Source organism: Pan paniscus, chromosome 3, assembly GCF_029289425.2.
Source record: "Pan paniscus chromosome 3, NHGRI_mPanPan1-v2.0_pri, whole genome shotgun sequence".
NCBI classification, from domain to species: Eukaryota; Metazoa; Chordata; class Mammalia; order Primates; family Hominidae; genus Pan; species Pan paniscus.
Genome location: NC_073252.2, coordinates 3,058,696 through 3,070,966, shown reverse-complemented (window position 1 = coordinate 3,070,966; position 12,271 = coordinate 3,058,696). Strand labels below are relative to the sequence as shown.

General features: G+C 48.1%; 1 protein-coding gene across 8 annotated transcripts in view; it reads right to left on the bottom strand.

The window, feature by feature from the left end:
- Positions 1 to 2,730: 2,730 nt before the first annotated feature.
- The window catches only part of FAM193A (family with sequence similarity 193 member A), a 196,464-nt gene continuing 186,923 nt past the window's right edge, over positions 2,731 to 12,271 (bottom strand). For all 8 annotated transcript variants that reach the window (XM_034958217.4, XM_034958216.4, XM_063603489.1 and 5 more), the window contains one exon: positions 2,731 to 3,530. In XM_034958217.4, the coding sequence (XP_034814108.2) occupies positions 3,437 to 3,530 (94 nt within the window). In that variant the 3' untranslated portion in view covers positions 2,731 to 3,436. The remainder of the gene's footprint in view (positions 3,531 to 12,271) is intronic.

The following is a 12,271-nucleotide window of genomic DNA, read 5'->3' as shown; positions in this document are numbered from 1 at the left end:
GCGGCTCACCTGAGGTCAGGAGTTTGAGACCAGCCTAACCAACACAGTGAAACACCATCTCAACGAAAAATACAAAAATTAGCCAGGCATGGTGGTGTGTAACTGTAGTCCCAGCTACTGCGGAGGCTGAGACAGGAGAATCACTTGAACCCAGGAGTTGGAGGTTGCAGTGAGCCAAAATGGTGCCACTGCACTCCAGCCTGGGTGACAGAGCAAGACTCCATCTGTCTCTCTATGTGTGTGTGTATATATGTGTGTGTGTATATATATGTGTGTGTATATATATACACACGTAACTTTTCAGATTCCATAATTTCCATTTGGTTCCTTTAAAATAATTTCTATATTCATTTGATGCAGCCTTATTATGTCATTGTTTTCTTTCTACTACCCACTAGTATTCCACCTATGATGTTGCTCCTCAGGGTGTGTAGCTTTGCGTATGCCCACAGTCACCCTGGGATGACAGTCATTTTGGTAGAGTTCTCTTCCTCTTTCCCTGACCACATTCATTAAACCACTAATTGCCAATTCTATTGTTTTCAACAATGCCCTGGGGCACCATGCTCTACAAACAAATCCAATCAAATTCTGACTCCTTTGAAGAGATAGTTTCTGGGAACACTGTGTGATATTCCTTCTGACCCCTGGATGCCTCCTCCCAGCTCTTTTCTTCAGTTACCTCCTGCAAACTATCTGGCCTATAGCTGAGCCTGCATCTTGTCTCTCTTCCCAGGGTTTCATGGCCTCCACTGTTTCTGAGTGACTTCAGGCTTGAACCTCTTCATTCTTTGTTGCAAACGAAGTCATTTTCTTTGGGAAGAGATTAGGAGCTGTTTTACTGCCTGTTTCTCTACCCAGGCAAAATCTCTGAGCAGGGCTCAGAGCTGAGGGTGCAGAAAACAGTAAGCTTCTCAATACAACTGTTCACTGTTAAAGTTTCCTTTCTAACTATTGTTATTGTTTCATTTCATGACTATTACAGGTTGAGTATGCCTAACCCGAAAGGTTCCAAAATTCAAATCCTTTTGAGTGTTAAGATGATGCTCCAAGGAAATGCTCATTGGAGCATTTTGGATTTCAGATTTTTGGATTAGAAGTGCTCAATTGGTAAGCATGATGTAAATACTCCAAATCCAAAAAAGTCTGAAACTGGACACACTTCTGGTACTGAGGATGCCAGATAAGGGATAAGGGATACTCACCCTGTGCTACTGTGTGAGCCAAAAATGTGAGGCTCCCCTATGGCGGCCCCACCCTCCCCCACAGGGAAGTGATGTCATCAGGAACCCCAGGGGCTCCCATCAAGTCAGGGACCCTGGAGCTGGATGTCCTATAAGCACCCTGGGATGCTGGAAGGATGAGTGGTTTCCAGGGAAATAGAGGAAGATCCTTCCCGGCAAGGGCATGGCCAGGACAATGGCTGGGAGCCTGAGGGCCAAAGCTAGCAGGTGCAGGTCAGGGGCCAGAGCGGGCAGAGCTGTGAAGCCGCAGGCAGGGTTGCCATGGAGGTGATGGGAGTGCCCAGAACTGGGCATGTGGGGTGGGCGTCTGAGGGTCTCTAGGTCCCAGCTTGATGCTTAGTGTGTCGGGGCACCCAGAGTTCCCCATCACCACTCAGGGCTGTGCAGTTCCCCTCAGCAACAGGCATGGTTCAGCACAGTGTAAAGGCTGTCCATGGGGAGAGCAGGGCAGGCACTGGGGGCCTGGGCAGGCAGCTTCCCCATAGGGCGAGGCCCGGGCCTGGGCCTTTCCCCAGCCCCCACCGCAGCCAGAAGAGGCAGCGGCTGGAGTCCCGGGGGCCTGCACTGGGGTTTCAAGGACACTACTGTTGCCGTGGTCATGGCCTGACCTGCTTCACTCTCTGCCCTATCATCCCACGAACAAAGGAACGTTCTCTTCCTCACACCTGGAAAAAAAAACAAGTGAGGAAAGTTCGTCGTGCTGCACCTCCCCTGGTTGGTGACCCTTTTCCAGCTTTCGTGCAATCTCCAGAGTTCTAAGACCTGCTGTCCCCACCTCATTCTCCTGCAAACCGGTGCCTGGGTGGGGGTGCCCTGGGCCTTGTCTCCCCTGACCTGCCTTGAAGCCTCCTCACCCTCCTCTGCCTTCCTGGTTCCACAGCTCGGGCCCCCATCCCATCTACTCACCCCTGCAGGGCCCTCACACAGGCTCTGTCCATGAACAGCAGTCCCCAGTTCCAGACCTCTCACCTGGGTGGCTGGTGGACATCCCAGACTCACCGTCCAGAACTGGTCTCCAGTCCCACCTCCAGGCACACAGCGCAAGTCTTCACCTCTTTCTCCTACCTGCATTCTGTCCACCAGGAAATCCTGTGGCCTCATCGTCCGAATACCTCCAGAAGCTGGCCCTCCCTACCCTCTCCCCAACCAGGCCCTGCCCTCTTCACCTTCACTCAGAGTGAAGTCATACTCTGATAGGGCACACAGAGACAGGCTGAACATGAGGCTGGGAGAAGTGGGAGCTACTGAGTGTTCTAGGTAGTAAGAAGTAACCAGGATGCAGCTCCTTGGGAGCTTTCTGTCTCCTGCTGCCTGCTCTGCCTGGCACACAGAGGATGGCGGGGGCACCAGGATGGGTGAGCTGTTGCCTGGAGAGACCTGGGACCTGCTCCGGAGTGGTGCCCTGGCTCCCCATGGCAGACACATCACCTACACGCCCTCTCCCACTATCCCCCCACTCCCCCAGCAGAAAGAAGCAGCCGAGGTCTCCTGCTGTACTAATGTATTCCATCTTTCAAAAAGAAAGACATGATTTTAATATTACTTAACAATATGTTAAAAAAGTAGCCAGGCAGGCCTCCGTGTTAATACAGTCGTACACTCTATAACAGACTTGATGGTGTGAGTACTGGGTGGGCTTGTTTTTAACTTTCTCGTTCTGCAAGGGATCTTACACAAGCTGGCTACAAGTCAGGGGGGATCAAACACAAACAGCGCAACGTGTACACTCGGAGACAGTAGATTGTGGAGAACAAAGGAGGCCTGCCCCGCCCAGCCCGCCTAGGGTGGGACGCAGGGGCACAGGAGAGCTGAGTGACGGCCGATACCCCGGTGAGGACAGATGACAGGACAGGGCGCAATGCAGAGGCAACGGAGCCATGTGGATGATGCAAACTCCTATCTGGCCACGGCCCAGGCCTCCGAGGCCGCGGTGGTGGGAGGACTTGGCGGGAACTACTGTTCCAATCCGACAGCACAGAGCTACAATCGAAGGAGTCTCACGCACAGACTACACGCACACGAGCTAACAGCGTGGGCCGAGCATCAACTTCTCGGTCTGGGGTTTCAGGCAGCACCAGCTCCGCACAGCCCTTGGCAAGCACCACAGCTCTGGGGCGCCAGCGAGGGGCGTGGCTCTTGGGGTGGTGCAGCCTAGCCTGCCTCTCGCGTGTCCCTCTCCAGGGAGTCCTCATTCAGTGCGCAGCAAAGGTGGCTTTTTTCAAGCTAAAGTTGTACCAGTTGATAGACAGTCTTTGTCGGGTCTGTCTAGCAGAATCCAAGCAGAACCTGCAAAGACAAAAAGCCAAACAGTCACTGAAGGAAACAGCCCACAACCAAGCTGGTGCTTGGCAAAGCCCATCACACTCCTGTTCTTGCCAGAAACTCACTGCGGGGTCAGGGGTTTAGATTCTCGGTGAGGGGCACAGTGTCAAGGGTCCCCTCCAGGCCCTGCTACAGGCTGCACTTGAGAAGGGGAAAGGACTCGGGAGGAGGAATGGGTGGGCGGAAGGAGTCCTGAGAAAAGAAACTTTTAATCTGAGAGCTGTGAGCCCCCTTAAATTATCAGGCCCAGGCAGGATGTGGTGGCTCATACCTGTAATCCCAGCACTTTGGGAGGCTGAGGAGGGCAAATCACTTCAACTTAGGAGTTCGAGACCAGCCTGGGCAACATGGTGAAATCCTTTTTTTTTTGAGACAGGGTCTCACTCTCTTGCCCAGGCTGGAGTTCAGTGGCAGTTTCGGCTCACTGCAACCTCCACCTCCAAGGTTCAAGCAATTCTCTGCCTCAGCCTCCCAAGTAGCTGGGACTACAGGCATGTACCACCACACTGGTTTTTTTTTTTTTTTGAGAAGGCGTTTCGCTCTTGTCACCCAGGCTAGAGTGCAATGGCACAATCTCAGCTCACTGAAGCCTCCGCCTCCCACGTTGAAGTGATTCTCCTGCCTCAGCCTCCCAAGTGGCTGGGATTACAGGTGCCCACCACCACGTCCAGCTGATTTTTGTATTTTTAGTAGAAAGAGGGTTTCACCATATTGACCAGGCTGATCTGTACTCCTGACCTAAAGTGATCCGCCTGCCTCGGCCTCCCAAAGTGCTGGGATTACAGGCGTGAGCCACTGTGCCTGGCCACACCTAGCTAATTTTTAATTTTTTTGAAATGGAGTCTCTGTTGCCCAGGCTGGAGTGCAGTGGCACGATCTTGGCTCATGCAACCTCTGCCTCCCAGGTTCAAGCGATTCTCCTGCCTCAGCTTCCCAAATAGTTAGGACTACAGGCACGTACCACAACACCCAGCTAATTTTTGTATTTTTTTGTAGCTTCTTCCCTGGCCAAGAAGCTTTTTTTTTTTTTTTTTTTCTTGACACGGAGTCTTGCTCTGTCGCCCAGGCTGGAGTGCAGTGGCGTGATCTCGGTTCACTGCAACCTTCGCCTCCCAGGTTCATGCCATTCTCCTGCCTCAGCCTCCCAAGTAGCTGGGACTACAGGCACCTATCACCACGCCCGGCTAATTTCTTCTATTTTTAGTAGAGATGGGGTTTCACCATGTTAGCCAGGATGCTCTCAATATCCTGACCTTGTGATCTGCCCGCCTCGGCCTCGCAAAATGCTGGGATTACAGTCGTGAGCCACCGCGCCCGGCCTCCAAGAAGCTTTTATAGAAAGCAGAGGCCTCGAAAAAATTGTATACACATATATCCTAAATATCAGCTTCTAATTAAGTCAACTTTCAACTCTAAAGCTGTTTAAAAGGATTCCTGTGTCAGGTTTTAGCCGGGCAAATAGTCAACATTCTTGTTTCTTGGTTTTTCCTTCCTGAAACTGACACCAAAAAGGAGATCTGAAGCTGGCCATGGTGGCTCATGCCTGTTTTCCTACTACTTTGGGAGGCTGAGGTTGGAGAATCACTTGAACCCAGGCGTTTGAGACCAGCCCGTGCAACATAGTGAGACTCCATCTTTACAAAAAGTAAAAAGTTAGCTAGGAGTGGCAGTACACATATGTGCCTGTAGTCCCAGCTGCTCGGGGCTGAGGTGGGAGGATCCTTGAGCCTGGGAGGTCAAGGCTGCAGTGAGCTGTGATGGTGCCCCCGCACTCCAGCCTGGGAGACAAAGGTGAGACCCATCTCAAAAATAATAAAGCCTTGCTGTGGTGGCTCACGCCTATAATCCCAGCACTTTGGGAGGCTGAGGTGCGTGGATCGCTTGAGCTTACAAGTTCAAGGCCAGCCTGGGCAACATGGTAAAACCTCATCTCTACAAAAAAACACAAAAATTAGCCAGGTGTGGTGGTGCACACCTGTGGTCCTAGCTACTCGGGAGGCTGTGGTGGGAGCATGGCTTCAGCCTGGTGGGCAGAGGCTGCAGCGAGCCTGTTGCTGGTGGCAGGTACCTGAGTTGCCGGTGGCGAATCCGTATGTGTCTGCAGCAGCCTCAATTATTGCCTCCTCAGACGAAAGAATCTGACCAAAGGCCATAAGGCAGAAGAAGAGACTGAGGCAAGTTTTAGAACAGGAGTGGAAGTTCATTACAAAGCTCTAGAGCAGAAACAAAAGGAAGGAAAGTGCACTTGGAAGAGGCCAAGTGGGCAACTTGAGAGGCAAGTGCCCCGTCTGGCCTCTGATGTAGGGTTCTAGGTGTTGGCATACTTCAGGGCCTCGCGTCCCTTCTCCCAATTCCTCCCTTGGGGTGGGCTGCCTGCACACACAGTGGCCTGCTAGCACTTGGGAGGGAGCATGCGTAGTGTGTTTACTGGAGCGTGCGCATGCTCACCTGAGGCGATCTTCCCTTCCCGGTGTAAAGTACCTGGAAGGTCACACACCAGTTAAACTCCACCATTCTGTGCCTTAGTGCACATGCTTGAGCCCACTTGCCCAATTCCTGAGATCTTATCGGGAAGCTGCTGATCACCAGCTTCAGTTTCCCTGGTGCTGGCTGTGACCAATTATTATTTTAGAGAGGCAGTGTGACAACTGCCTAACCATCACCTGATGGTCACCTGACATCCCTGGTGGATGGAGGAGGCCCTCCCCTGCCCTGCTCATGCCTGACTAGCTACCCACTGTAACAAGTTGAGAATGCACCACTGCATTCCGGCCTGGACGGACAGAACCAGACTTTGTGCTCCCACCAAAAAAAAAAAAAAAAAAAAAAAAATTTTGGAGGTGGAACATATTTGCTTATTAGAGGTCTAGGGTAACCACTATTTAAAGCTGTTTGTCTTTGAATGTTTTAATAAACTGTTTACTTTCTGAGTATATGGTTTCATTTAGCTTAGGAGAAGGCTAAACAAAACAATAAAAAACCCCTATCATATTCTAAATATAAACCAGAAATTTATAATCATTCAAGGGCATACCTGCACAAACGACTCAAAGCCAACACACACAGACATGCATGAGACCAAAATTAAGAATCCCTTTATGGCTTTAACCAAGGTCTCTAAAGAGGGAACAAAATTTCAGTCCCAGGCCCCTCTCAAGAACAGCTTAAAGAAAGTCTTGCTAGCTGCGAATAGGGTGCAAGCCACATCTGTCAGGCCATATTTTCTAAGGTCTCAGCTTCTCAGCTGACAGTCTATGCACAAATGCCAGGTGGAAGATTTAAAGAGACAGGAAAATAGAAAAACGAAACTGCCCATGGGACTAGTGCCAAAAATGAGGGAAGGTAAACCTATGGGGTTGGGCTGGGGAGGTAGCTCATGCTTGTAATCCTAGTACTTTGGAAGACTGAGGTGGAAAGATACTCAGAGGCCAGCCTGGGCAACATAAAGAGATGCCTTCTCTACCAAAAAAAAAAAAAAAAAAAAAAAAAAAAAAAAAAATTGGGCCGGGTGTGGCAGCTCACACATGTAATCCCAGCACTTTGGGAGGCCGAGGTAAGGTGGGCAGATCACCCGAGGTCGGGAGTTCGAGACCAGCCTGACCAACATGGAGAAATCCTGCCTCTACTAAAAATACAAAATTAGCCAGGCGTGGTGACGCATGCCTGTAATCCCAGCTACCCAGGATGCTGAGGCAGGAGCATCGCTTGAACCCGGCAGGCGGAGGTTGCGGTGAGCCAAGATCGTGCCTGGGCAACTAGAGCAAAACTCCATCTCAAAAAAAAAAATAAATAAATAAAATAATTTTTTTTTTTTTTAATTAGCTAGGCATGGTGGCGCATCTGTAGTCCCAGCAATGAACTGTGATCAAGCCACTTCACTTCGGCCTGAACTGAGACTTTATTTTTAAAAAGTCTTTTGGGGTTTAAAGTCTGCTCACAGATTCCTCTGCCCCACTGGCACCATCTGTGGGCTGCGGAGTAGCTGTCTTCAGTAAAAAAGGATTTATGTCCTACCTTTAGGCAAACAAAGGAGAGGTAGAGAGAGCCCCTGCACTCTGTCTTCAGCTCAACAATACCCAGTATTTGAGAGAGCAATATTTTAGTTTCCTTTAGTAGAAAAGATGACAAATGGGTATCCCAAATGGTCAAGAGTCATAAATAATTTTAAGTAAATTCAAATTAATTCCTATTAGTGGTTATCCTAAGCTAAAGGTATCCATTAGGAAAGAAATCTGTAGTGGCTCTAAGGAACTGTAACTTTGTTTCAAATCCAGTCTCAGCGGGAATGCTGCTAATTCCCTGGATGACAGAGTGAGAGACTGTGTCTCAAAAAATAATAAATAAATAAGTAAGTAAGATTTACATCCTTAAGTGACTGAGAGCACTCTCTAAAACAAACTTCCAAATCTCTTGAGGGCCAGGGAGAGAACTCACCTTCATGCACCAGTTTAAAGCTAACAGCAATTGGTCACAATTTTTTTTTTTGAGACGGAGTCTTGCTGTTGCCAGGCTGGAGTGCAGTGACGCGATCTCGGCTCATTGCAACCTCCGCCTCCGGGGTTCAAGCGATTCTCCTGCCTCAGCCTCCAGAGTAGCTAGGACTACAGGCGACCACCACCACGCCCAGCTAATTTTTGTACTTTTAGTAGAAACGGGATTTCACCATGTTGGCCAGAATGGTCTCTATCTCTTGACCTCGTGATCCGCCCGCCTCGGCCTCCCAAAGTAGTGGGATTACAGGCGTGAGCCACTGCGCCCGGCTGGTCACAATTTTTTTTTTTTTTTTGAGACGGAGTTTTGCTCTTGTTGCCCAGGCTGGAGTGTAATGGCACGATCTGGGCTCACTACAACCTCCTCTTCCTGGGTTCAAGAGATTCTCCTGCCTCAGACTCCAGAGTAGCTGGGACTACAGATGTGCACCACCACACCCGGCTTTTTTTTTTTTTTTTTTTTTTTGGTATTTTTAGTAAAGGTGGGGTTTCACCATGTCGGCCAGGATGGTCTCAAACCCCTGACCTCAAGTGATCCACTAGCCTCGGCTTCCCAAAGTATTGGGATTACAGGCATGAGCCACTGCACCTGGCCTTGGTCACAAATTTAAGGAGGAAAAAAGGTCTGAATTACAAACAGTAGGAAGCAGCAATTTTAAAAGCAAGCTGTGTAATTTAGGCCAAAAAAAAAGAAGCCACAGGAGGAACGGAGCCAAACTGCCAGTACCGGGACCCGGATCCCATGCTATGAAGCAAGGCCAGAGAAGGCAGTTTCCCTTTTTTCCCCCTGAAACCCAAATCTCTTGCCTCTTTAGAAAGGGAAGGGGGTTAGAAAGAACAACTCAAGTTTTGAAGAAAAAAAGAACAAATTAGGAGAGGAGGTGATTACAAAAGTTGTTTATCAGGGCCAGGCTTGGTGGCTCACGCCTCTAATCCCAACGTTTGGAAGGCCGAGGCAGATAGATCACTTGAATCCAGAGTTTGAGACCACCCTGGACAACATAATGAGAACTGTCTCTACTAAACATTTCAAAAATTAGCTGAGGCTGGACGCGGTGGCTCACGCCTGTAATCCCAGTACTTTGGGAGGCTGAGATGGGCGGATCACGAGGTCGGGAGATCGAGACCATCCTGGCTAACACGGTGAAACCCCGTCTCTACTAAAAATACAAAAAAAATTGCCAGGCGTGGTGGTGGGCGCCTGTAGTCCCAGCTACTCAGGAGGCTGAGGCAGGAGAATGGCGTCAACTTGGGAGGCGGAGCTTGCAGTGAGCCGAAATCGCGCCACTGCACTCCAGCCTGAGCGACAGAGCGAGACTCCATCTCAAAAAAAAAATAATAAAATAAAAATAAAAATAAAAATTAGCTGAGATTGGTGGCCCACGCCTGTAGTCCCAGCTAGTCAGGAGGCTGAGGTGGGAGGATCAAGTGAGCCTGGGAGGTCAAGGGTCCAGTGAGCCAAGATCATACCACTGCACTCCGGCCTGGGTGACAGAGCAAGACTATTGCCTTAAAAAAAAAAAAAAAAAAGTTGTCAAGAATTCTCATTGCTTTACAGAAATTATATTGATAGTGATTGGCTATAAACTGTTGAACTACAGGATATGAGTTATCCCTATGACAACATTAAGAGGTTAATTTACAGCTACTTTGGCCACACTCTAGAGTGTATACAATACAGCAGGTGGATTACTCAGCTTGAGGTGGGGGAAGGGGTAGGATGTACCTGCTCTCACATCTCACTGCCTCTCTGGTGTGATAACTTTTTTTTTTTTTTTTTTTTTTGGAGACAGGGTCTTACTCTGTTGCCCAGGCTGGAGTGCAGTGGTGCGATCACAGCTCACTGCAACCTCGACCTCCTGGGCTCAAGCGACCCTCCCCCACCTGAGCTTCCCAGGTAGCTGGAACTACTATAGTAGTGTGCCACCATGCCCAGCTGATTTTACTTTTTGTAGAGACGACGTCTTGCTGTGTTGCCCAGGCAAGCACCATATATATGTGTGTGTATATACATACACATATATATAGTTTTTTAATTTAATTAAAAAATAGAGACAGGGCAGGTGTGGTGGCTCACGCCTGTAATCCCAGCACTTTGGGAGGCGGAGGTAGGTGGATTACCTGAGCTCAGGAGTTAGAGGCCAGCCTGGCCAACATGGTGAAACTCTGTCTCTACTAAAAACACAAAAAAATTAGCTGGGCATGGTGGCGGGTGCCTGTAATAGAGGCTACTCAGGAAGCTGAGGCAGGAGAATCACTTGAATCTGGAAGGCGGAGGTTGCAGTGAGCCGAGAGTGCACCAATTGCACTCCAGTCTGGGTGACAAGAGCAAAACTCCATCTCAAAAAGTTAAAAAAAAAATCATAATAAAAAAACCTTCTCAGTTGACTGAATTCCTCTCTTCCGTAACCCTTGATAACAATATGCACTTTCTCAGCCCGCTTTTCTGTTTGTTGACATGATTTCTGCCAATGATGTAAAGCTTCATTGACTGGAAAGCTTAAATTCTTTCTCTATCCTCTGTTTGGTTTTTGAGACAGGGTCTCACTCTATCTCCCAAGCTGGAGTGCAGCGGCACAATCACAGCTCACACCTCAAACTCCTGGGCTCAAGTGATCCTCCACCTCAGCCTCCCAAATAGCTGGGATTACAAGGTGTGAACGCTGTGCCTGGCTTATTTCAGATAAACAAAATATTAATAATTGCTTATTTCTTAGGTTTTCACTATAATTTAAGGTTACTAAAAGTTAAAATTCTGACTAACATGGTAACTCAAAGTAGAGATAAGCAGGAAAACAGTTCTACATATAAAATACATAAGAAAAAGTAAGATGTGTTTTGGTAAGGAAGGTTATAAGAAAAACATGAGGATGTGGTTTTGCCAAAGGAAAAAGTGATTTTGACTAGTTTAGAGGTTATTTAAAAGTGGTCTTAAGTTGAAAAAAAGATGGAAAAGAAAATAAATGAATATAGAAAGTTGGGAAAAGGAAGTGAATGGGAAAATTCTAAGAGGTTATAAAAGATTTATGGAAATCCTGTGTGGTCAAAGCTGATTGAAATTAGATGGATCTGTTTAAAAGATTTTACTACAATTAATAGTAATACACTGATGCAACTGTTTTTCTCTTTTCAATAAGATTTCATGTAGTATTAATAAGAGATAATAAAATACTTTGTCAATTATCTTTTGAGTAAGCTGGAAAAAAAAAAAAAAGACATTCTGTTGGCCTCATGCCATTTTCATTACGTCTTCTGACTGTTGAGAAAACTGAGTCTCAGGCAGGGGGTGGTGGTGCACGCCTGTGGTCCCAGCTACCCAGGAGGCTGAGGTGGAAAGATCACCTGAGCCTGGTGGTCAAGGCTGCAGTGAGCCGTGATTGCACCACTGCCTGGACAATGGAGTGAGACCCTGTCTCAAAAAAACAAAACAAACCAAACAAACAAAAAACCCAAAAACCCCAACCCTCCAAAACCAGAGTCTTCTATCAAAACATAAAGGTTTTTGCTTTTTGAAACCTTTGAATTATTAGTTTGGTTAAATGAATAACTTCTTTTGTGATGATCTTATTTTGATATCAAGTGTTTTAAACCTTTGATATCTGACATACTTCCTAAAATCAAATTTTAAATTCTAAATTAGTCTTTTTTACTTCAAACTTTTTTTTTTTTTTTTTTTTTTGAGACAGAGTCTTGCTCTGTTGCCCAGGCTGGAGTGCAGTGGCACGATCTCAACTCACTGCAACCTCCGCCTCCTGGGTTCAAGCAAATCTCTGCCTCAGCCTCCCAAGCAGCTGGGATTACAGGCACCCACCACCACATCTTGCTAATTTTTGTATTTTCAGTAGAGAGGGGGTTTCAACATCTTTGGCCAGAATGGTCTTGAACTCCTGACCTCATGATCCACCCGCCTTGGCCTCCCAAAGTGGGATTACAGGCATGAGCCACCGTGCCTGGCCTAAAGGATACTGTTTTTTGGTTTGAGACAGAGTCTCGCTCTGTTGCCCAGGCTGGAGTGCAGTGGCGTGATGTTGGCTCACTGCAACTTCCGCCTCCTGGATTCACGCCATTCTCCTGCCTCAGCCTCCTGACTAGCTGGGACTACAGGCACCTGCCACCACACCCGGCTAATTTTTTTGTATTTTTAGTAGAGGTGGGGTTTCACCGTGTTAGCCAGGATGGTCTCGATCTCCTGACCTCGTGATCCTCCTGCCTTGG